This window comes from Geospiza fortis, unplaced genomic scaffold (assembly GCF_000277835.1).
Source record: "Geospiza fortis unplaced genomic scaffold, GeoFor_1.0 scaffold130, whole genome shotgun sequence".
In the NCBI taxonomy this organism is placed as follows: domain Eukaryota; kingdom Metazoa; phylum Chordata; class Aves; order Passeriformes; family Thraupidae; genus Geospiza; species Geospiza fortis.
In genome coordinates, this window is record NW_005054300.1 from 12519742 (window position 1) to 12541768 (window position 22027).

The window sequence follows — 22027 nt, forward strand, 5'->3', positions numbered from 1 at the left end:
CTCCCTCCCTTCCTCTCATCCACACCCACTGACTCTGCAGACTGACTTGGAAGTAACACCTCTCTCCTCTCCACTCCCTTCTGCTGTCAGTGTGCTGTGATTTCCCTTCTTTCACACTGAGGAAAGATGAGAGCAAAGATCCCAGAGAGCCTACCATACAGAAACAGAAGGGTATGAGCACCCTTACAGTAACAGCAGCTGTGGGCACGGCAGTAACTGGCCGGCGCAGCGTGAGCAGAAGTGTTTGTGAGAAGCAATCAGTCTGTGCTCAGGATCAACAGCTATTCTGACATCAGACCTTGTTCACTAGTCAGAAGATCAAACATCTCCTGTTTGCACTGTGGAGTTGATCACACACATACAGGCTTGGAGACTCCTCCATGTCACTTAATGGGAGCTGGAAGTGCCAGAAAGGACTGGAAGAACATGGGCCAAGTCTGCTATGGATCACTGCTGGGGCTGCAGAGCTGGCCAGCTTTCTATCAGGCCCCTGAGATGGCTCTATCAGCAAGGGGGGGAATGCAAGGTCTGAGTCACTGTGCAAACACCAGAGGAGCTTAGAGCACAGCACTCTGCTCTGACACAGAGAAATGCTACACTGCCAAAAGGAAGCAGAAGTGTAAACATGGGAAGCATCCAAAGGTGCCTGAAAGAGTTTTAAGTCACCATGAAGAGCCAACAGTAAATCTGGCAAATAAGCTCATCCTGTATCAGAACACAATTTTCCTAAATTGTTTTTGGATCACAGATTACTGCCAGCTGCTATGACCATCACATCTTATCAGTAAATTTTAATGGATAGTTCTAGATACTATGTTTCTATTAATTCTTTGGCAGGGCCTCCTAGATCAGTAAAGATCTCTGGTTTACAGCCTAGCAACTGGTTTTCCTGGAGAAACCTATAGCCTTTACTTTCACAGAGGCTATTTCTGCATGCTTCAATATTTGACAATTACAGAGTGGGGCAAGGTGCAATTCACCCAGCATATGGGAACACAAGCCCAGAAAAGAAATGGTCAAGAGAAAAAAGCAGTTTCTTTCCATCTGACTGATCACTCCATACATAATGCAGAGAACAACCTCCCCCTTACTCCAGAATTTTATCAAGGAAGGTTTGGTTGTGGTGTGTAAAGAAAACAATTTATCTCAATAGGCAATAGAGACAGAAGGCTGGCTTCCAGACCTGAAAGTATAAACTCCTACAGCTTTTTAACTGGAACTGTCATAGACCCACAGCTGCTGCACATCCTAAACAAGCCAGAGCTGGTCACAACAAGATCTAGTCCTTTCCCATATCAGACACTGGGACAGCTGTGCATGAATTCCCCTTTCAGATGAACTTACTGGGTTCAGAAGCACTGTCAGGAAGAGCTCACCACCACGAATGCTCTTGTCCAACTCCTTTGAGCCACCAGGATACTCATTATAGAAGATAGTGTGAGTAAAAAGACCACAGGTCTGTCGAGGCAGAACCTGGCAATATCAGAAAAAAGCAAAGTTAGACAAGAGGCAGATGCAGCAGCATCTGTGTGAGAATGAGTCAAAGCAGCACTTTATGGATCAATATAAAGAGTAAGGGGTGTAAGTGACATAGGAGCAGAGGACTCTTGCTATTCCTCTCAACCACCTAACTCATCACACTGTAAACAAGCCACTGGGATTTCCATTTAGTCTGGATGGGCTTGGTTTTGCTCTCCATTCAGTACTGATCCCGGAATTGTTCTGAGAAACACAGAACTGGCATTAGCCAAGTTTTTCTTCTTTGCCTCACTTACTGATTTTGGAAACACTAGTGATATTAAGATTAATGTCTCTGATGCAGGTCATGAGAGATTCCCTGGGCAGGCAAATGGGCTCTGCTGTGCTTACCATGATTCCATTATGGATGAATCCACGCCGGTACCGGGCAGGCCGTAGGTGTGGGTATTCCTCTGTGCTCGTTACTTGGATGCTCCAAACAGATTTCCATGCCTCATAGAGCTGTGTGTGGACAGGATAAACCCCAGAATGATGGGGGGCTACAGCATAGCCCAAGTCTGTGGGAATCCCATGCTCCTGGAAGCAGAATATACAGCTTGATAATTCGGTATTTAACTAATAGCCTTAATAAGGATCAAATTTAGCAACAGCATCCAAGTTGGAGCAAGATGACAGAGATGAAAACTCTCTGGATTGGGAAACCTGAAATACTGCTCATACTTCTTGCTTTTTGCATCTGTAGAAGTAGAAGGGCGATTCTGTACCAACAAGGACATTCAGCACTGGTAACAGCTGCTGTAAGAATGGTCTTGTAGCTTGCAGCTGTGACAGATCAGATTAATTCAGAACCCCCAGGTCAGGCTCCCTGGTTACTACAAACTAATCAATGCTGTTAAGTGACACATCTCACTCCCACAATGCCTACATGTGAGCCACTAGAGACGGAGAAGAGAATTTCCTTAACTGATATAGAGAAAAGGAAGATGACTGGGATCTGTATTTTCTCTGGCAATTCAAAGAAAAGCAGACAAGGAGCAAGAGACTATTGCAGGTGAGGAGATAGGGCCTGGAGCTACATTAAAATGACAGGAAATTTCTGAATTTCTTGGGTTTTAATTCCACTAAATGGTTCTGGTAACAATATCAATGATGACAGCTCTGCCCTGGTGTTGTATGATAAAACCAGAGACCCTAAATGAAGCAATAACCTTTTCTGACTGCTAGCCTGTTTTATGTTAAATATGTGTAATTGTGTTCTGTGCTTTGTCTCTCTTTGCAAAAGACTGCATTGTTATTTAACCAGGAAAAGGAGGAGCCTAAATTGTTTCTATAATGCTGTAACTGTGCTCTGCATTCATGATCATTCCTAATCTATGTGTGTCACAGGAACACAAGACAGCAGCCTGTTATTCCCAAGGGGATTACCATCAAAAGAACCAAACTAGAGGTGAATAGGACATTTCTTTTCAGTGAAACATGTATGCTATATTCAACTCTGAGCTGTAAGAACTAAACAGACATTGTTCCATCAATGCAAGATGTTCAAGGCTTCCCTCTCCTCTGCCAAAACCCAGGGAATTTCCTCTGTGCTTCCTAGATAAGTAACTTCCTTCGACATTGTCTGGAAGACCAGAAGAAGGGCTGTTAGCAGACAAAGCATTTTATACTATCGACCAGGTGACTTCCTTACAGAACCACACTAAATAAGGATGGAAAAGGAAATGCTTGCTCACTGCCAGCGTTTGTAAATTAATTGCATTGGGATGGCAATACTACAAGTTCACACCTCAGGAAACAAGAGCTTTGGGATTTGCACCCTGGAATGTAGCAGAGCTGCCTGGGGCCATGCAGGTGCTGGGAAACATTTCCCATGGAACAGGCAAGCATGTGAATGGTGTTTCTTGCCTCAAGACAGCAGGAGCTACACATCAATTTGAACTTCCAGAACTGCCTTGCTTAAATGCAGCTGAAATACTAGACTAGTGTTTGGGTTCAGTGCAGTCCAAACACCTATTCCAGGAGAAAAATGTTTAAGCATTAGCACTGTAAAGTAAATAAACTGCAATGCTCCCTACCACAGCAAACTGCTTGTTCAGCTTCATCTGCTCAGCCAACACAGTGACATTGTGGAAAAGATGAGGCTGCATGTGACTCCACATGTGAGGGAACCACCAGAACTCTTTCCTGTGCTTGAGCAGCATGTCATCCCCTTCATCTTCCTCATCTGTACCTACAGAAAGGAGAAAAGGAAGTGCAAAATCAAAAGGCAGAAGAGGGGCTCAGTGTTTAAAAGCAGTGGCTAATCCCCTTCCAAGAGTCTCTCTACTGCATTACACAGGACACACACCCCAAGGTAGGGGCTGTATGCAGGTGCTGAGACAAAGAAGTGCCAGGGGCTTACCTGTGTGGTAAAATTTCCCTGAGAAGCCCAGGTTGAAGGTGAAATTTGGGACTAAAGTTCTCAGCTTATTCTGAGTGCTCAGTAAAGCCTGTTTGAACAAAAGGAAAAAGAAATGTTCATATTAGTACTTTTTCCTCTGTAACATGTCTTTGTGTTCTACTGGTGCCCAGTTGAGTCTGAAGAGGTATCACAGGAGATGGGGCTTAGGCATTGTTTCCCTTGGAGTGGAGCAGAGCAGATAAGTGCTCCTCATACACAGCCTTTACTTGAAGTAGTTCTGCTGTACTAAATGATGCCTCTTTAAAACCACGGTCAGGTCATGCTCTCCACTTCAATGTGAGGGACCCGGAGTGTCTGTCCTAAGGCAAAAGGACAATAAACCTCACTTGAAAGCAATAGATTCTTTACACTTTACAGGTTCAGCCTCAATGCTCCCTTCCTCACCCATGTTGGCTGGGACTTTGCTAATGAAATTCTGCCCCTTCTCAGTCTGTGTCCTAGTGAAAAAGAGGATGGGGCAGTCTATGATACACAGATGAAAGAAAAGAAGTCGCTATCATGAACAGTAAGTGATCCAGAGGGAGGGGGCTTTTAATTAGAGAGGAAAGGTGGATTCTCAGAACTACCTATGCAACGAGTCCTGCCACAGCAAAGAGGCAGGCAGTGACTTTTCCCTGACTTTGTGTTCCCTTGAAAGTGCCAAAATTTTGTAGCGGAAAAAGTTTCCTGGATTCTGAGAAGAAAATCCGGGAAAGCCAACATTCACAATCCTTGCATCTCCTACAGGTTCTCTTGTGCTCGCTTGTGATTACTTTGAATGTCCAAAGTCATTGATTTAACCAAAGGGAAGGTGCCTTGTGCCACGAACCTCAGGGGCCAGCAGGATACAGAGTAAGACAGCACACAACCTTGACAGAAAAAAACCAAACCAAAAACCAAATCCCAGAGGCTCAGTGTGTCACAGGTAAGTAGGACACAAACGAATTCTAGTCAAATTTCTTCAGCTGGAAAACAATAAAAAGAGAGCAGCTGTGAGATGAACACTGCTGCTACCTGTGTGCTTCGGGGAAATGTCACTGGTGCATCTCCCTGTGGGAGAATTCCCAATCAAACGGGATAGCAGGAGGGCTGTTGGCAGGTAACAGACCTGGTCCTTTCTGGGCTATTTAGATTTTAATAGCTTTTCTCAGAAAGCAATGGATCTGTGAAGGTGATGACCTCTCAACAGCAGACTTCAGTTGGATGTAATCACACAGGAGACATGGACTATAACGCTGGGGAAAGCACACAGACCTACCAAACCGTGTAGGGCAGGTGGACAGATCTTCCTGCATCAGCTGCCCTTCCCCAGGCTCAAGGAGCAGAACACAGCGCCACAAGGTGCCCTCACACAGGTCACACTCCATAGGCACTGTCTGGGTGCACCACTCCCTCAGTGGTGAACGTGCACTCACAAAGGCAGATTCTCATTCCATGGAGGTGCCTTGACACCAACTTCTTATGGATAACCTGACAAATCACTGCTGCCACTGACAGATCAACCAGTGTTAACCAAACACTGGTCATCACATTAATTTAAAAATGGCTTCTATAATTCACTTCAATCACCCACTCACCTCAAACACATGCTGAGTGGTTTTACACTCAAGGCAGGCAGTCCATTACCATGGCAGGATGGGAAGACAGACAGATTAACATGTGCAGTGCTACAAGACACTCTCAATGCTTCTCTATGAGGGAACCAAGCTTTCAGACTTTCCCCTACAGACACACTTCGCTGCCTGTTCCTCATTCCCACATCCACACAACACCGACACCAAATGCAGCCTGGGACAGATTTCTAAGATTTCAGCTTTTCCACAGCCACTTGCCTACCATATCTTTACCTCAGTCCCCACCCAAGAACAGTAATTTGATAAATGCAAGGGCATGTGACATCTCCAGAACGTATCACAAATATAGGCAGTGCTTTTAAAAAGTGACATGCCAGCAAAACTGATGGCTGAAGCTTACTTTGCAGTACAAGACCCAGAGCAGGCAATGGGAGGTCAAGTTCCCTTTATGTAGCCCAGCAAGACACTGGGACTCACCCCACACATCAGGGAGCACAGACTAAGAGCTGTGCATCCCTCCTCAGAAAAAAATCTGTCTGTCCAGATGATGGTTTACAAGATCACTTCAAATTTGGGACCAGCACCTTGAAAACGTCACCCAGTAATTCAGACAGAAAAGTGCCACTTTCTCTAGAGCTATCCCAAGCCCCAACATTTCCCTCTGCTGCCCTGAAAGGCACATCCAGTTCCCCAGGCTTGAGTAGGAAAGTGGTGGGAGGAAAGACAGCGGTTAAGAGGCTTAGCATTCCTCTGCACAGAAAGAGATTTAAAGCCTGGCTGGGGTTACCATGACAACACATCTGTCTGAGAATAAATCCCAAAAAGCCCTGCTCCAGCAGGCTGCAATCCTTTGTGTCTGGGGAGGGAACAGGGAGGAACTATGGGGGCCCCAGAAATTCAGAGACTATGGAGTCCTATGGAATCCTGCTTTCTGGCAAGTTTATTGTTAATGGTGCGTCATCCCTCTGCTGATGCTGGGTCCTTGTCACAGTCACAGCTGTGAGGTGGCACAGCACAGGTTTGATGAAATGTCTTTCCCCTGAAGAGGATAAAGGAGACTAAGTTGCCAATATTTGAACATTTGTTTCAACACATTATGCATTCCATGTTCCCTGGTTTCACATTGGTTCCAAGAGGTCTGTAAGCTGTAGTAAGGTGCAATAATACAGGTGTGGGAACAGGCTGGAAATGGCACTTCTCTCTGCACTCTCTTTCATAAAGTAAGATGAATATGATAGTACTAATCATATCTAACAGGTGATTCAAGTGGTATTTCTTTTGTATCCATAATATGATCTAATACTAAAACAAAAGGCAATCAAGAGTTGTGGAGCAGGCTACCCCTTAAGAGAGAAAACAGCCAGCCAGATGTGAACAGATCTTCATTAGCATATCTAAGAAGTTCATTGCTCACATGGTATGAGAGATGGCTGGCATTTAAGCTATCGCCCACTTCTAAAAGGCAGACTTTATTCCCCTAGAAAACTGCCCCTCCATCCATCCAAGTATCTCTTTTTATCTGTTTTTATATTTTATTGTTATCTTTTATTTTGAAAAGCCTTCCAAGATACAAGCCTGCCCACTAACTAGCCAGAAAGGCCCCTGCCCCAGCTGTGCTCCCTGCTAAAGCTCTGTAAGGCTCACCCCAGCAAGGCACTGATGGGGTCCCCAAAGAGATTCCCAGCAATGGCCACTGGAACTCTTAAGCCAAGGCCAGACTGCTTCATGCTTATCTCAGTCTATCAGAGCATTCACTGCCATGCACAACCTGTATTTTTGGAGGCCTTTAGTACTTAACTGTGGCACCCATGCTGCAGGCCCAAGTGACAGAAAACCACATTCCAAGGCACACTTCTGGACACAATGGTAAAAATGTCTAAATTTCACTCTGATGTTCAATAACCATCATTTTAAAAAAGCCTTTTTAATCATATCAAATTACAATAACTATTTACTTCTAAGTAAATGTTAGGGGAAAACCATTTAAAATTGTGCCTTTTGTTGCAGTACATTAAAAATCTGTATCTCACTGACAGATCTGCAAAGATTTCCTAAACAGTCACTACAAGCTCTTGATGTCATCCAGGGAAAATAAAATCTCTCCTCATTCTAGGAGTGAGGAAGAAATTGGGGAAAGTCACAGTACTCTGACTGTATTGGGAGCTTCTTTAGATCCAAATCCTTTTCTAAGATAACAGGGTGTCCTTGGCACTGGTGTAATACAGGGCTAAATCTTAATGCAACTTTGCTTTTTGAGCTAAGAAATGTTTAGCTTTCAGAAGTGTTTGCAGAGAATTTAGTTGTTCTACACAAACCCTAAATGTTACCCATCTCAGCTCCCTCTAACAAGAGGCAAAAGAAAATAGGTAAATAAGGCCGAGAGTCAGATGGTCAGAAAAGAAAAAACCACGACTCCAAGAAAACAGTACATGGGCAAATGAAGAGAAAGAGATGATAAAAAAATGGAGGAAGAAAGCTGAGTGCTTTTGCAGCCTCTTCTCAATGCTCATGCAAACCATACCAGGAACGTGTGGCAGAAACACATTCTTGGCAGATAGTGCCCTGGGCAGCGTACAGTAGCACTGGCAGAGCTCAAAACAACACTGCCAAAAAACAAAGCTCTCATGGTACTGCTATGTCTATCTCCCCTGCAGTCTTAGAATCAGGGAGTTAAAAATTGCTGAGTACTTCAATTGCAGGTAAGATCATCCTCTACAATTTAGAAAGGCAAGAGCTGGCTGACAGTCACCTCACTAGGTTCTCTCTTCTGCACCCTCACCATTCAAACTCCAAAATGAAATTACTGTTCTTGATTTTCACTTAGCTTGCTCTCAGACTCACTTGCAATGATTGTTCACTATTTATGCCCTTGCAGAGATTACCAGCAAAAGAGGCAAAAACTCATCTACTTAATCTTCTTTCCTCATACCTAAAGATGACCAGAAAGGATCACAAAAGCCAGATCCTTTTGCATTAGAAACGGCTTGTCTTTGTTGGCCAGTTCCATGGAGGTTTGGTAAATTCCAAGGATTATGATTTTAGAAGAGACTGAATGTGGAATAAATTGAGAAGAGAAGGGATTCTCTGAGATTTAGTTTTGTTAATTATGTGCAGCTCAAATCTCTGGTAAACTCTACAAAGGAAAAACATTTTCTTTGTGCAACTTCCAACTGTTCCACTTCTATTGAGGACTGCAAGCTCCTGCTGCAGCCTTTCAGCAGAAACAGGAACTCAAAGGTTATCATCTTTAAAGTAAAAGGTAAAAGCAAGCACAATTCCTTTTTTTCTTGTTAAAGAAGAAAGCTATTCAGCTCTCCTTTAAGCATCACTAATAAAAACATTTCTCTTGTGTAAGACATGTACTATGGGCATGCATTTGATCAAATTATATTCACTGCTTTCTTTTAATAGTCGTTTTGTCTGGGAAGGTCTCTGAAGGTGGAGCAGAGTCAATTTTATACCTTCACACAACATCCAGTCTTCAAACCGCTACCCTGACCACTGTAATCTAAGCTTTGAGATAAGGAGTTGTGTGTTGAGATATCAGCCCTGAAACAGAGCTTTCATATAATAGGCCAAAGAAAATGCCAGCTGTTCTGTTACTGTTATATCCCCTTCTCTCCCCATGGTGAGAGACTATCAACAAATCCATGTAGTTATTTCTCGCTTTTAAAAACTAAAAATTCATTAACCTCACGTGGCTTTGCAATCAGAGAGCTTCTTTTAAATGAATAAATCTGGGTTTTATCTGCTTTGCCTGAGATTCTCTGCTTACTGATCACAGATTATTCCTCCATTTTGCCCTGTTAAAACCCAAACAAAGCATCTTTTGGAATAATCTTGTCTGGGTTTGTTTTTAACGTCACTAGAGCAGCCTTTGTTCCCAAGCAGCCTTTGGCCACCTATCCCACCTTCCCACATGGGTCTGTAACCTCCAGAAACACTACAGAGGTGAGAATTTCTGAATCTCTGCTGGTTTGGACTAGTGCGTGTAGGGCCTTCTTAGGACCAAGATAAGATTGTGATTTTTCCTTCACAAAAGGAAAAAAAAAATTCTCTTTCAGAACATTTCAGCACTTCAAAGCACAGGGACACTGAAGTGAAATGAAGAAAATTTTAGCATTTTCCTTAAATAAATACTCCATACGAAACATAAAATCTTGAAGTCCTAAAACCTTGGAGATGAACCAAGACATATGCTGCACAGATGCATAAAACATGGTAAGACTCCTAGGGAGGTGGAAGAGGGCTCTTGGGAACATGGAACAGACAAAGTTTGGGTAAGGGGCCAAAGTTCTACAACAGTATTCTTACACCTTTGCCTCAAATATTTTGTGCCTTGGATGTAAGCTGAAAGGGTACTTCACCTTGAAGTTGTTCTGGAAACATGCTAAAGCAGTTGCTGTCACAAGCTTGCCACCGTCATGGCTGGTACCATCCAGGGCTCACCTGAGGGCAAGTGGTGAATGGGAATCCAGAGTACATACCCATGGAAAATCTCAGCACACCTGAGAAACAGGCAGTGCACCTCCCTCAGTGGCTACAAACCACAACTGATGGGGAAGATACAAAGGGAAATCCTTGGCTCTATGAAACATCACATGCACACGGATCACAGACTAAACAGAACACTTCATCGTTACTTTCAAGGACACAGAGAATCAGAAGGAGCACTTAAGTTTGTTACCTTTTTCCTACTTTTTATCTTTGCCCGTCTCAGTTGCCTCTCCTCCACAAAATCTGTCTCTTACCCATAAACTTTCCTAATAGGTCACTGTATTATTTCAGGGAGTGCCAAGGAAAGCAAACCACAGAGCTAGCATGTCTCTTTTTCAGTCGTGAGGCCACAGAGATGGTTCTCATGACGGCTTGGTCTGACCATGTTTCTCTGGTGAATTTGTTGATATTCCCTCAGGGAAGAGAGTTGCTGGTGGCAGACATGAGGAGGGTGCAAAGGGTAAGAGAAAACCCTTCCTTTCCTGATTTAGTTGTGTGTTGAAAAGCTAGATGGCTAAAATACAGACTGTATGAGTTTACACTGCATGGACTGGCCTACACTTTTGCAATATAATACATACAGCTTAAACATATCCCAAATAATAATAAATACATTCTTCTGTTCTGTTCTAACACAACTTGCTTTTTCCTTTTGAACAGCAGAGTTTACAGCTACAAATAGGTTGGCATAGGAAACCTGCATATACTTGTTCCTTACATCAAAGAGGAGACAGGATAGACAACCACAGGCACCTTCCTCTTAAACAGAAAGGCCAGCTCCTAAAGTGCTCCATTTAAACCTGCAAAACTGCTGAGAGCATCACACATGGTGCCTCAGCATCTTTGCAGGTTAATTCTCTGTATAAGATGAGTATGACTGCAGCAATCAATGCTTTCCCTCAAATTAAATGCCATCTTGACTTTCCCAGTACACCACACACACCAGAAATCTGTCTAGAACCTCTGGAGGTATCTACTCTAGGATTTTACCTCTACATCAGACACTTTCATGCGAGTGCCCTCTTTTCCCACAAATATATCATCAATGTCAACAAGGATATAGCGATCAAGTGTCAGACAGAGGCGTTTGCCAGTCAAGTACGCAATGGCATCCACGAAAATGAGTTTGTGCAGCCAAAAATTGAGGTTATTGCCGAAGAGAACCCGCTGGATCCCATCATGCAGACCCAGGTCCTGCATCACTGTGGCATGCAATGCTTTGTGAGTGGCCAGGTGAGGAATGGACTCCGAGGATTTCGTGCTGGCTAACAGCACTGGCTCATAGGTGCTGTGGTTTGACTGAAACACAGTCCAGTCATCACCAGGCAGAGGACCCTGCTCCACCTCATTAGCCCGCGTGACATAGAGCAGGGGAGCACTAGGATTGATGTGATAGTCCCGCAGCCCCAAGTTGGAATGTAGGAAAAGGGGGAAACCCTTGAGCTGTGCGCTGAGCAAGCTGTTCTCGTTAGCTTTAAAAAAGCCTATAATTCCCACTCCATACTCTACACAGTATTTGTCTAGCAGCTCTCGGTTCCAAGCATCTAGATTCACATATTTCAGGATGTTCTCATAGATAATTAGAGCATAGCGTCCTCTATCTTTGTCTGTCAGGGTGGGCATATCCCCTTTGCCAGGGGCGATCTCTGTCCTGTATTTGAACCGGCTGGATTCCAGGATGGCCACTATTTCCTGCCCAAGCTGGGAGTAAATGCTTTCCACAAAGACGAGCACCACGGGATCTGTGCGCGATGTGTCCACAGACTTGGTGAGCCTCCAGCTGGCTTGCGGTGGGATCAAGATGCGGTGCTGGCTGCTGCAGTCACTGAAGGGCAGGGGCGGCGGCTCCTTGATTTTGGGACTGTTAGTGACGTAATAAGCCAGGATGCACATGGAGATCAGGCTGAAGGCAATGAGCAGCAGGATCAATCTGTGCAGCTCCAGCTGTCGCACGTGCCGCACCACTTTCCACAGCTGAATCATGGTGAGGCGGGCGGCTCACCCTGTCCTCACGCTCCGGACCCACGGCGCGCTTGGAATCTCCAGTGGCGCCGTGGCAGTGCCCAGCAGCGGCTCACAAAAAAGAAAGTGCAGCTGCAGAGAGAGAAAAAGCTAAAGCAAACAGCTACAAGGAGAGACTCCCAGAGATCTGCCATTTATCTCAGGTAACCATGGCCCTCAATTCCCATCGCTCTTTTGTGTGCTTCCTCGGACTCCTCTCCTCTCACTCAGAAGTCTCTGGAAGAACAAGGTTTCCAGAATCTCGTCTCCAGTAGCAAATCAGTCTGTCATTCTGTGCACAAGCAGTTTCAGCTCAGCCTTCCCATGCGTCCTGTTTCTCATTTAGGTGTTTCACATTCACATGATGGCACCTTCTTTTTGCATCCTGCAATTTAAAAAGAAAAAGTCAATTCTCAGTATGACTCCAGCATTTAACAGGCTCGAGATGAAATGGCAGGACTAGAGGGTGATAGGGTGGCAGCATCACTTGCCCATCTGCAGGTCTGGTCCCTGGGAAGTGTCACATCCCATTTGTGTGGGAGCTTGACAGAACAACCAAATGGCCTTTGGAAGAAAGGTCCTGACAGTGCACAGCAACTCAAGATTCACCTCGGGTGAGATTCTCACACACTACGGCAAACAGAGCCAAGTACCTGGCTTTCCCCCAGCCCTCTGCAAGCTGCTGGACAGAAAACACGAAACCCTTTTATTCTAGCCTGTATTTCAAAGCTAACAAGAGGAGGAGAGAGCACTCTCTGCAAGGCTGTCCCTATTTGTCCTGGGAACTCACTTTCTTCCTGAGGTAACAAAATACAGCTCTGGAGAGGCATCATCCCTCAGGCAGCACAGAGGGCGAGGGACACACTGCACACTTAAAGGCTGCCAACTGATTCAGTGGCAGTTGGAGATGAAACATCTCCTGAAACCTTCATCGCCTTGTCTCATATGCCACTGAAGAACATGAAGACAGTTTTAAATCACCAACAGCACAACATAAATTTGGGTTGGTCTCAAATACATGAAAGCCTCTTGTTATGAAGCTCTCTCACCTCCTGCTTTGTGTTCATGGCAGCAGACTATTTCACCATATGTTGCTATTTTTCCAGGAAAAGTGCCTAACAAAGCCAACAAATAACAAATAATCCAAAACAAACACCACAGAAAAGAACTAAATTTCTCCTTTCTTTAAAAATAAAGTAAAACTCACAGTGGAGTTTTCTCCCCCCAACAGCAGTGTGACTTACCCATAGCAATACCCTGGTGCCTTTCCTGGAATACAAGCACATTTTTGGGGCACACCTCCTGCCTTTCCCAGAACAATGCAAGAGCACCCTCAATGCCAGATGTTGCTCACCAAATCGGTCATGCTCATGATGAGTTCTCTGTAAAATTTAAACCACCTTTTTTCTTTAAAAAGCTTTTTTAGTCACCCCCCCAACTCCTGCAGATGTGCTCCACCATATACAAACCCTCGAACCACCTGCTCAACTGGCACAGCTTGCAACACCAGGAGGCACAATAGCAAATAATATTACTAAAAGAAATCTTCATCCTTTCTCCATTCCTCCCATTTTGAGTTTTTCTGTTACTACCATTCTGATAATAAGAAAGAATATGAGAAGACTAGTTTGTCTATGAGTTTAAAACACACATAAGCTTCTGATATAGTAAAGCCAGGGGTTTCTAACGACCAGCTCCACCAGAAAAGGAACTACTTGTGAGACAGATGCCTATTTTGTAATGTGTATTACTAGACAGAAAAAAGTCCTTCTGAGTCAGGGAAAATATCAGTTCATAGATGAGGCCAAAAGCCCCACTCTAAAGACTCCCACCAGGTTGTTTTCCAAACTGCTGGTGCAGCTTGAAGCAGAGACAAAAATCACAAACAGATTTTATATGAAGAGATATAATACTGCTAACTTTATGACAGCAGATGGAAGAGAGTCAGAGTGCTCTTTACACAAGCCTTATGATGATCATTAAGTATTATCTCAAACAACACTTCTGCTATAAGCTCAGCAGAGCAGGGACTGGTTTGTGTAGCGCACAATGAGACCTTAGCCCTGATGAGCTTTTCAAAATAGCTGTAGACTATCAATATAAAGTAGATCACACAAATAATTTTCCACCAGAGAAACTGAGACACTATACAACTTACTGAAGGTTGCACTGCAACACAGCAGATGGATTAGGATTTTTGGTAGAATTATCCCTGTTCCCAAGATTCCAAATGGATTGGGGTTTCCATTCCCAAATGGCCCTATGTAATGACAAAACTGACTTTGGAAATCCAGCTGAATTGGCAACAATAAGCTGTGTTTTCTTCATCACAGACTGTCACATTCACATTTTCTGAAAAATCCCTTCGCCCAGGATTTTTCTCCTGGGAAGCTGAGAAGACTCAGAGACAAATGAAAACAATAATTATCTCATTTGCTTCTCCTCCATTTGCTCATGTGGAATGTGTTTGGAGATTTTTTATCCAACAGGTGATTGTTTCATTGGTTTCTGGTGTGGGTTGTTTTTACACTTTGGCCAATCAGTGCCAAGCTGTGTCGGGACTCTGGAAAGAGTCACGAGTTTTCATTATTATCTTTTTAGCCTTCTGTAAGTATCCTTTTTGTATTCTTTAGTTTAGTATTCTTTAATATAATATAGTATCATAAAATAATAAATTAGCCTTCTGAGAACATGGAGTCAGATGCATCATTCCTTCCTGCCACGGGGGTCACTGCAAATACAATATACAGACAACTTATCATCTTTCAGTTTTGTCTCTACATACTGTTAACTTTTTACTGGAAAAAGGGCAGGGGAGAGAAAGTGAGAAATAACTATGTGAAGATGTAAAAAATAGAACTTGTATAGTGTTTTCTTTTTCTTGCTACTGATTTTGAATATATGATTCCCTGGACAGAGCATAGAACATGACTTCTCAAGGCAAGTTCATTCCCTGTAATACACCAGGAATTCAAGCGTATCAGCATAGTACGCATAGTACATGTGCAACCTTCCAAAAGCAGCCAGGAAAATAGCCTTTCCACCTCCACAACAAGCCCTTCCCATCTCACTGACTCTGCAGGGAACACTCCAACGTTACCACCTTCCTGCTTGGCATTACAGCTTCAAAGCTGCAGAGAGGCAGAAGCCAGCAGAGGCAGAATTCAGCAGGGCAGAGAGAGGTAAAAGACAAACATACAAAGAATGCTGTATCTTTTTTATGAGGTGAATTCCTTGTAAAACAGAGTAATACACAGCTCCATGCACATCACAATGCTTCATGTATGAGAAGTGATCTTCATTCTACTCCTGTGCAACAAATTCATGCTGAACACTTCACTCAGATTCCAATTATAGTCAGTTTTGATGGAGAAACCTGAGAATTCCAAGTTATTGCTGCCCCAAATAACTCACTTCCTTTTGCTTGTCAATCCCACTGAATAAAACAAACATAAAAACTATTTTGGATTTAAAGATTCACTATCTTAACATGTATTAGACACAAAACTGGTTTTGCAGGAGAAAATAATGTAAAGAGGAACTCAGGAGCCCAAGTTTTACTTCTATGAATTTCCAAGAAAGTGTTTCTGGGGTAGAATTTGTAATCTAAACACCAGGGTAAAGGTAAGACAATCAAGATGATGTTGATTTATGCAAAAGCCTGGCAAGGTTCTACTTTTACAACTCTTTATCCCCAAAGCATCAACATGGAAAACACTTCTCTGGTTGGACTCATTCATCCCTCCAACTTAATTTTAACTTTTGAACTGACTCTGTTTTGTAAGGAACTGTAGCTTCAGTTTCCCAGTTATCAGTTTAAAGATGAAAATCACAGGACAACTGGATTATTCCATAGAATAAGAATGAAACCAGAGTTTAAGCTAGGCTGCCACACCTGCAGTGCCCAGCTGAGGGGCACCAGGGAGAAGAATCCCCTTTGCTGGGCACTTCTGAATCACTGCAGTGTTTTGATAACAATGATTCCATTCAAGCCTCTAGCGAAGCTCCCAAACAAGCCCCCATTTGTTACAAGGGTGAGCTCAAAAAAGCAAATGAAAAAAAAAGGCCTGTATCAGATTGCTGCTCAAGAATCTGTCAGCTCCAATCTCTTTAACAAGACTTCACAGCCAGAGGGCACGCCAGCTGGCACGGGATGCATTTCTTTCTTTGGGGACTGCATCAGCTGGTTTAGGTTCAAACTAAAAGAGAAAAAAAGCAACAAACAAATACACTGAACAAAATCAAGAGAACTGTCAGAAACCAGTCATACCCAAAAAGCTGTGAAATAGCTATACTGGAGAAAGAAAAAAAAAAGAATTACAGTGAAAATTATTCCCTCTTAAAGGAAAAGAAAATACCTGCGTCCTCTTTTGACATCAAACTCCTGGGAATCTAACACCACAAAAAAAACCAGGTTTCTAGATAAATTGAGGTCCACTCTGAACTCCTGCCAGGACTGCCTCAGTGTGAATTGAGGGAGGTGGCAGTCAGAATGCACAGCAAGAATGTTCAGAGGTCCAAGGACGCAGGCTCAGCAGGCACCCATCCTGCCAGAAAAGCATCTCTAGATCAGAGAGCATCAGCTGTAAGGTCAGATATCCCACAGATCACCAGCATTAAGACAAAGGCTTAGATGCTCTGTTTCCTAATGATACACAGTGTTAATGTGAAACATAAACTGCTTTTTGAATTATCACCTGCTAAACCACATAGCAACTGATGTGATATGAAAGCAAGATAACAACCTCAACCCTGCGGTTTTAACATCTGATCTCCAGATATTTCCAGTGCTTGGAAATGATTGTGGGAGATCAGTACAAACACTCAGGACCAGCACTTACCCAAAACCACTGACCAGAATATTAGTATTTGGAGCTTCTGGTACATTCATGCCAAGGCACATGGAAGATATTGGGTACCATCTGACACCTTTATCAAGAACTGTCAGTGCATTCCCAGCTGAGCTACAGAAGGTCTTACCACCCAAACCCCAGTGTCACCAGTACAATTCCCCAGCCTTTTTCATTATTCATAATATAATCTTTCTGTCTGGAATGCATAGCAGCAAGATCTTGCCTTTGTCCACAATAGCTCTATTTCAGAGGCCTTTCTTCTGCACTTCCTGTGAGATGGTTGTTGCCTTGGGCCCTAGGGAGACTGCAGTAATTGAGTTACACAGTAATCAGAGAAGGAATCTGATTGATTTTCGAACCCATTCCACTTTAATGGTGTCATCAAGACACAAAATTCCTCATTAGTCTGCTCCATTCTGAGATACCAAAGCCCCTCTCTCTTTGCCTGTGGTGGTATCTGTATGCCAGACCTCCAGGTAGAGCCCCTCTCTCACAAAGATGGGGAACCTGGTAAGTAGTGTCAGCAAAACACAGCAAGCCACACAGCAAAAGAATTAGTAGAAAGCTCAGGAGAATGAATGCTGCTTGTATTTCACATATTGGGTAGAAAAAATATTGTGAAAATTACAGCCACATTGCAATGAAATTGCCATGCTCATTTTTGGGCTCTAGCCATGTGTTTCAGCTAACATGCACTGCCAGTCAAATCGTGCCATGAGAGACTGCCTAAGGAATACAAAATTCAGATCAAAGACGCAAGAAACACTAAATGGTGCCCATGCTGCTCTGACAGACAGGGCTGCAGCCTCCAGCCAGCTCTGCGTTTTGCTTGGGCAAGTCCCCATGCAGGGAAAAAGCCTCTCAGCACAGACCTGTGCTGAGCCAGAAAGCTGCCAGCTGGCCAGCAGGCTTGAAATGTGCCAGTCTGAGGTAAGAGGAGATGACCTGTGTGATGAAGTAATAATTATTTTAATTCTTTTTTTATCACCCCTAGACAGGTAAGTAACTTCACACCTTCTGCAAGAGCAACAAACTGCAGTCCATGCTAAACACATCTGCATATACTCCTCTCATCCCAGCCTGGTGGAAACCCAACTGCAGCCATGAATTTACCCTTGTGCCAGCGCAATGAAGTCTGAAGACAACATGAAGGCAGAGATCTTGGAGAGGCTGGCTCCAGGTGAGCTTTGCAGAGGGCTGCACAGACACCCCAGGACTCCTGCAAGGTTCTTGGTGTTTGGGTACACAATAGATACCTTTGTTTGCAGCAGATCTTTGTTCCCTTGCTCTTTTATATTACAAAAAGAAATAAATAACAGGTTTACTCCTTCACATGCCAGTGACAGAGGCATGGCCCAGCATTGCCTGTTAGCAACCAGTCCCTTCCCCTGAAAACAAAAAGATCCTCCTCATAAGAGCTTCCAGGAAATCACGTTTTCACCTCCCTGCCTTCTCCCCATCATAATACACTCACTGCTTAGGGTCATTGCAACTGACCTCATTTTCCAAAGCAAGGGAATTTCAGACTTTTACACTGGTGCATTCCCTCAAGTTAAATGTCAGAACCGCCAGCCTCCACAAGTTTCACAGCCTCAGCATAGGACAAATTTGGGAAAGGAAAGCAGTTTGTTGCCTTTTGTTTTCAGCCTGCTTAAAGATCTCCAAATAAGGAACCTGAAGAATTGTTAAAAATCAAGTAAATAAAATTTCAGCCTTCAGCAGTCACTGATGCTGCTTGATAGAAATAACAGGTAGCTTGGCAGGAGCACACATCTGCTGAAATGAAAAGGAAAGACTAAAGGTATTATAGCAGTGGAAGTCTTCACATAAGTCAGGGCTTTCCACCAGCTAAGGGGATGTAAGTGCTCTGGGGATGCACAGGTCTCTGTAATGCAACTGCTCACCGGAGAGGAAGGAGGCACTTTCCTCAGAGAGAACTGAAGGGAAGGATCCATTGCTCCATTTCACATGGTACTGAGCCTTTCAAGTCTAGGAATCAGGCCACCAGAAGAACAGCATTTTCATTCTGGCCATACCTCTCCTTCTTTCTTTTCCTTTCCTGACACATAAGTCTGTGCCCACTCTGACCCTCACCCTTTTCCCACAGCATGGGATAATGAGACAGCAGCTGCTCTCTGCACCCAGACACACAGAGCTGTGGGACACAGAGCCAGAAACACTGCAGGCTAGAGCCTTGCAACACAAGGGCAGTCCAAGCTGCTCTACAATCCCCCCACCAGGTGGAAAGTAAATTCTTCAGTCACCCCAAAGGGAGGGAATACACCATCTTCAGCCTCCTGCTTTCATCAGGAATCAACACGTATGCTCTATCACAGCAGAACATCTCCAGCTTAGCTGTGGGAACAGGAAATAGATGCAGTTCCTTCCGCATTAGATATGGACAAGAATCACATTTCCATTCTCTCATGCTCCTTGCTTGTCACAATTCAGATCAGCTATTCTGCTGCAGAAAGCAAAACGTCTTCTCTGGTGATTTCTCCTAAGTAACTTAATCAAGTGGGGAAATACAGTCAAACTGGCAAACCCAAGATAATTCAGTGTCAGTCAGAGTTGAAGTATCTTAATATAGAACGTATATTATGAAAGTTTATCTGTAATTGTTACGAAAGCAGCCTAACCATTTTTCCTATGAGGACTTAGAAAATTTCACCTTAATTAACAATAGGATGATCTTCTATATTCAGTTTCTTCCTCCTGTTACATAACACATAGGAGATAATCTTTTACAATCAGTTTTACCTAGGAACATATGACATTAGGGAACAGGTTTAATACTATGACACTGAAAGTTTATCCAAACTGACACCAGAACACCAAGTATGCTCTATGAAATCTTAAAACCTCAGGAAAGCTCTTGAGTTCTTGTGCTCACCTGTTTCTGGTGTATTTGCACTAAAATTCAGGGTCAGAATGTGCTGGGCTCATAAAAGAACAAGTTCCCCAGCTGTGTACAGCAGCGCCCTCCTGCCTGCCTTCAACTGAGATGTTCTGCTCACAAGATCTCCACCCAGTGTAATGCTCATGGCATATCTCCCAGCCTTTGCAGTATCTAATTATCCAGTTCTCTTAGTGTGATTGAAATAAGTCTCCAGGACTCAGAAAACAAAAAAAATTGCATTTTTGCTGGCTTGTCTATTGCAAGACAGCTCTTAACAGAACACAAACTCCTGTTAAAAAAAGAAAAAGAAAAAAATTTTAAAAAACTTAAAAAGGAAAAAAATAAGGAAAAAAAAAGAGAGAGCCAAAAGTGATATAAGCAAACCATAAATCTGCCCAGGCAAAAAGAATAAAAAAAACACAATGGGAAGAACAGTAAAATGAGTGTAATAGGCATGACTTAAGGTCTTTGAAGATTACCCAGGCTGGGTGAGACAATGGTTTGGGGGCCTGGTTTTTACAAGACAGGAGCAAATCCAAAGTGCTCTACTGCCTTCTCCAAGCCTTCACGGCCATCTGGGCAATGAAAAGTCATTATTTGCTTTTTCACAAGCATTATGGCAGAAATAGATCTCAGTAGGGGCACTGCACCCACCAACAGCCTCTGAATGCCCTGACCAGCCTCCACTTCCTGAGCTGTGAGCTGCACCTGAGATTAGTGCAGACCCAAACCAGGCTACAAGTATGCTCTACCTTGCTGACCTGACTGATCATTGTGCACTCACCTGGTGATTGGAGTCCAGGCTGAACCTGGCAGCCACCACTGCCTGCCTCTGTAGTTGTGCTCTTTGGGTGCTGCTGCTGAGGGTGCTGCCTGCGCCAGCAGAGGGTGGATGGAGCCCCCTGCATGGTGGGGTGAGGCAGCTCCAGCCTAGTGTGGTCCTTATGGCCTTGATGGACCCCACAGCAGCTTCACACGCTGTTGTTACTTTTCCATAGACAAAGGATGTGTAAGAGACAGGAGGACAGAGACTGCTAGAGAAACAGGGTGATAAAAAGTTGTGACTATTGTTAGACTTCCCTGTCTTCATGTGGGAGGAATTGTTTAATTTTCTCTCAAACCATCTGTGTTTGCAATTGTTACAAAATCACAGGCAATGCACACTTATTTCCATACCCTACACTATGCCATGCTCACTACACAAACAACAATAATTTGAACCCCATACCTTCTGTTTCCCCTTGTTTCTACCTTGTTTTTAGATAATCAACTCACAAAAAAGAAACTCTTTTGAAAAGACATACATCTCAAAGATATTAATTTTAAACTGTACTGTAATTACATGCCACTAGCTTTTAGTCTTTCTCCCATTTTCTAGACTTAATTACTAGAGTGGGTGCTATAGTCTTACATTTTTAATTAGTCAACTGTTTACAAGTAGGATTTTTTCTGCTATGAAGTACTGCATCCTTAAAATATTCATTCATGCAGAATTAAGTCCAGGACCTCATTAACATCTTAATTAACAGTACTCAGGACAACTCAGGAAAAAAGGTGCCATTTTTGCAATCAAATCTCCCCTCTGATAAAACTGAAGTTTTGTCAGAAAAGTTCAAGATAACTGAGCAAAAGACAGACCTCTGCTTTGGACTACAGCTGAAGTAAAAGTGATCTGGGTATTGAAAACTGCAAGATGCTCAATTATAGGTTTCGGAGACTAACGCTGCTATCTTGGGGACTCTTCCCCCAAATTTACAGGTAGTAGTAAAATACCCAATGAAATGCAATCAATTACTGAAAACTGGATTAATTTTTTATTATTAACATGGAAACTGTTTATGTGTTGAAGAAATTAAATATTAAGTTTACTTACAGTTTCTGATAATGAAAAAAACACGTTTAACCTTACAACAAAATTATGGAGTTAGTCTGTGCCATTTTACAAATTTTTATAAGTATTTACAGGATAAAACAATTATGAAACTATTTCTGTTTCACATGTAGCAGTAAGAGACAAGGACAGATGATATCAGAAGCAGGACTTTTTTTAAAAAAAAAAGAAGCATTCAGAACACTGTTGATTATGAAACTTAGTCTAACACAACATTAATGTTGTCAGGGATTCTTTGGCTTTCTTAATAAATTTTAAGCTTAGTTCAAATAGGTGAACTGAAAACAGCACATTACAATTTTATTTTTTTTAATCAGTGATCCAATTGCCTTATCTCATTTGGAATAGAAAGAAGAGAATTGCCAGAAAATAAAAATTCTCTCCAAGTAGGAA

At 43.1% G+C, this 22027-nt stretch overlaps 1 protein-coding gene across 2 annotated transcripts in view; it reads right to left on the reverse strand.

Annotated features, from left to right (window-relative positions):
* NDST2 (N-deacetylase and N-sulfotransferase 2) overlaps positions 1-22027 on the reverse strand; it is a 101859-nt gene that overhangs the window by 11577 nt on the left and 68255 nt on the right. For both annotated transcript variants that reach the window (XM_005417233.2, XM_031063628.1), the window contains exons 3-7: positions 10981-12376; positions 3881-3968; positions 3555-3709; positions 1870-2055; positions 1345-1473 (exon numbers count right to left, since the gene is read on the reverse strand). In XM_005417233.2, the coding sequence (XP_005417290.1) occupies positions 1345-1473; positions 1870-2055; positions 3555-3709; positions 3881-3968; positions 10981-11973 (1551 nt within the window). In that variant the 5' untranslated portion in view covers positions 11974-12376. The remainder of the gene's footprint in view (positions 1-1344; positions 1474-1869; positions 2056-3554; positions 3710-3880; positions 3969-10980; positions 12377-22027) is intronic.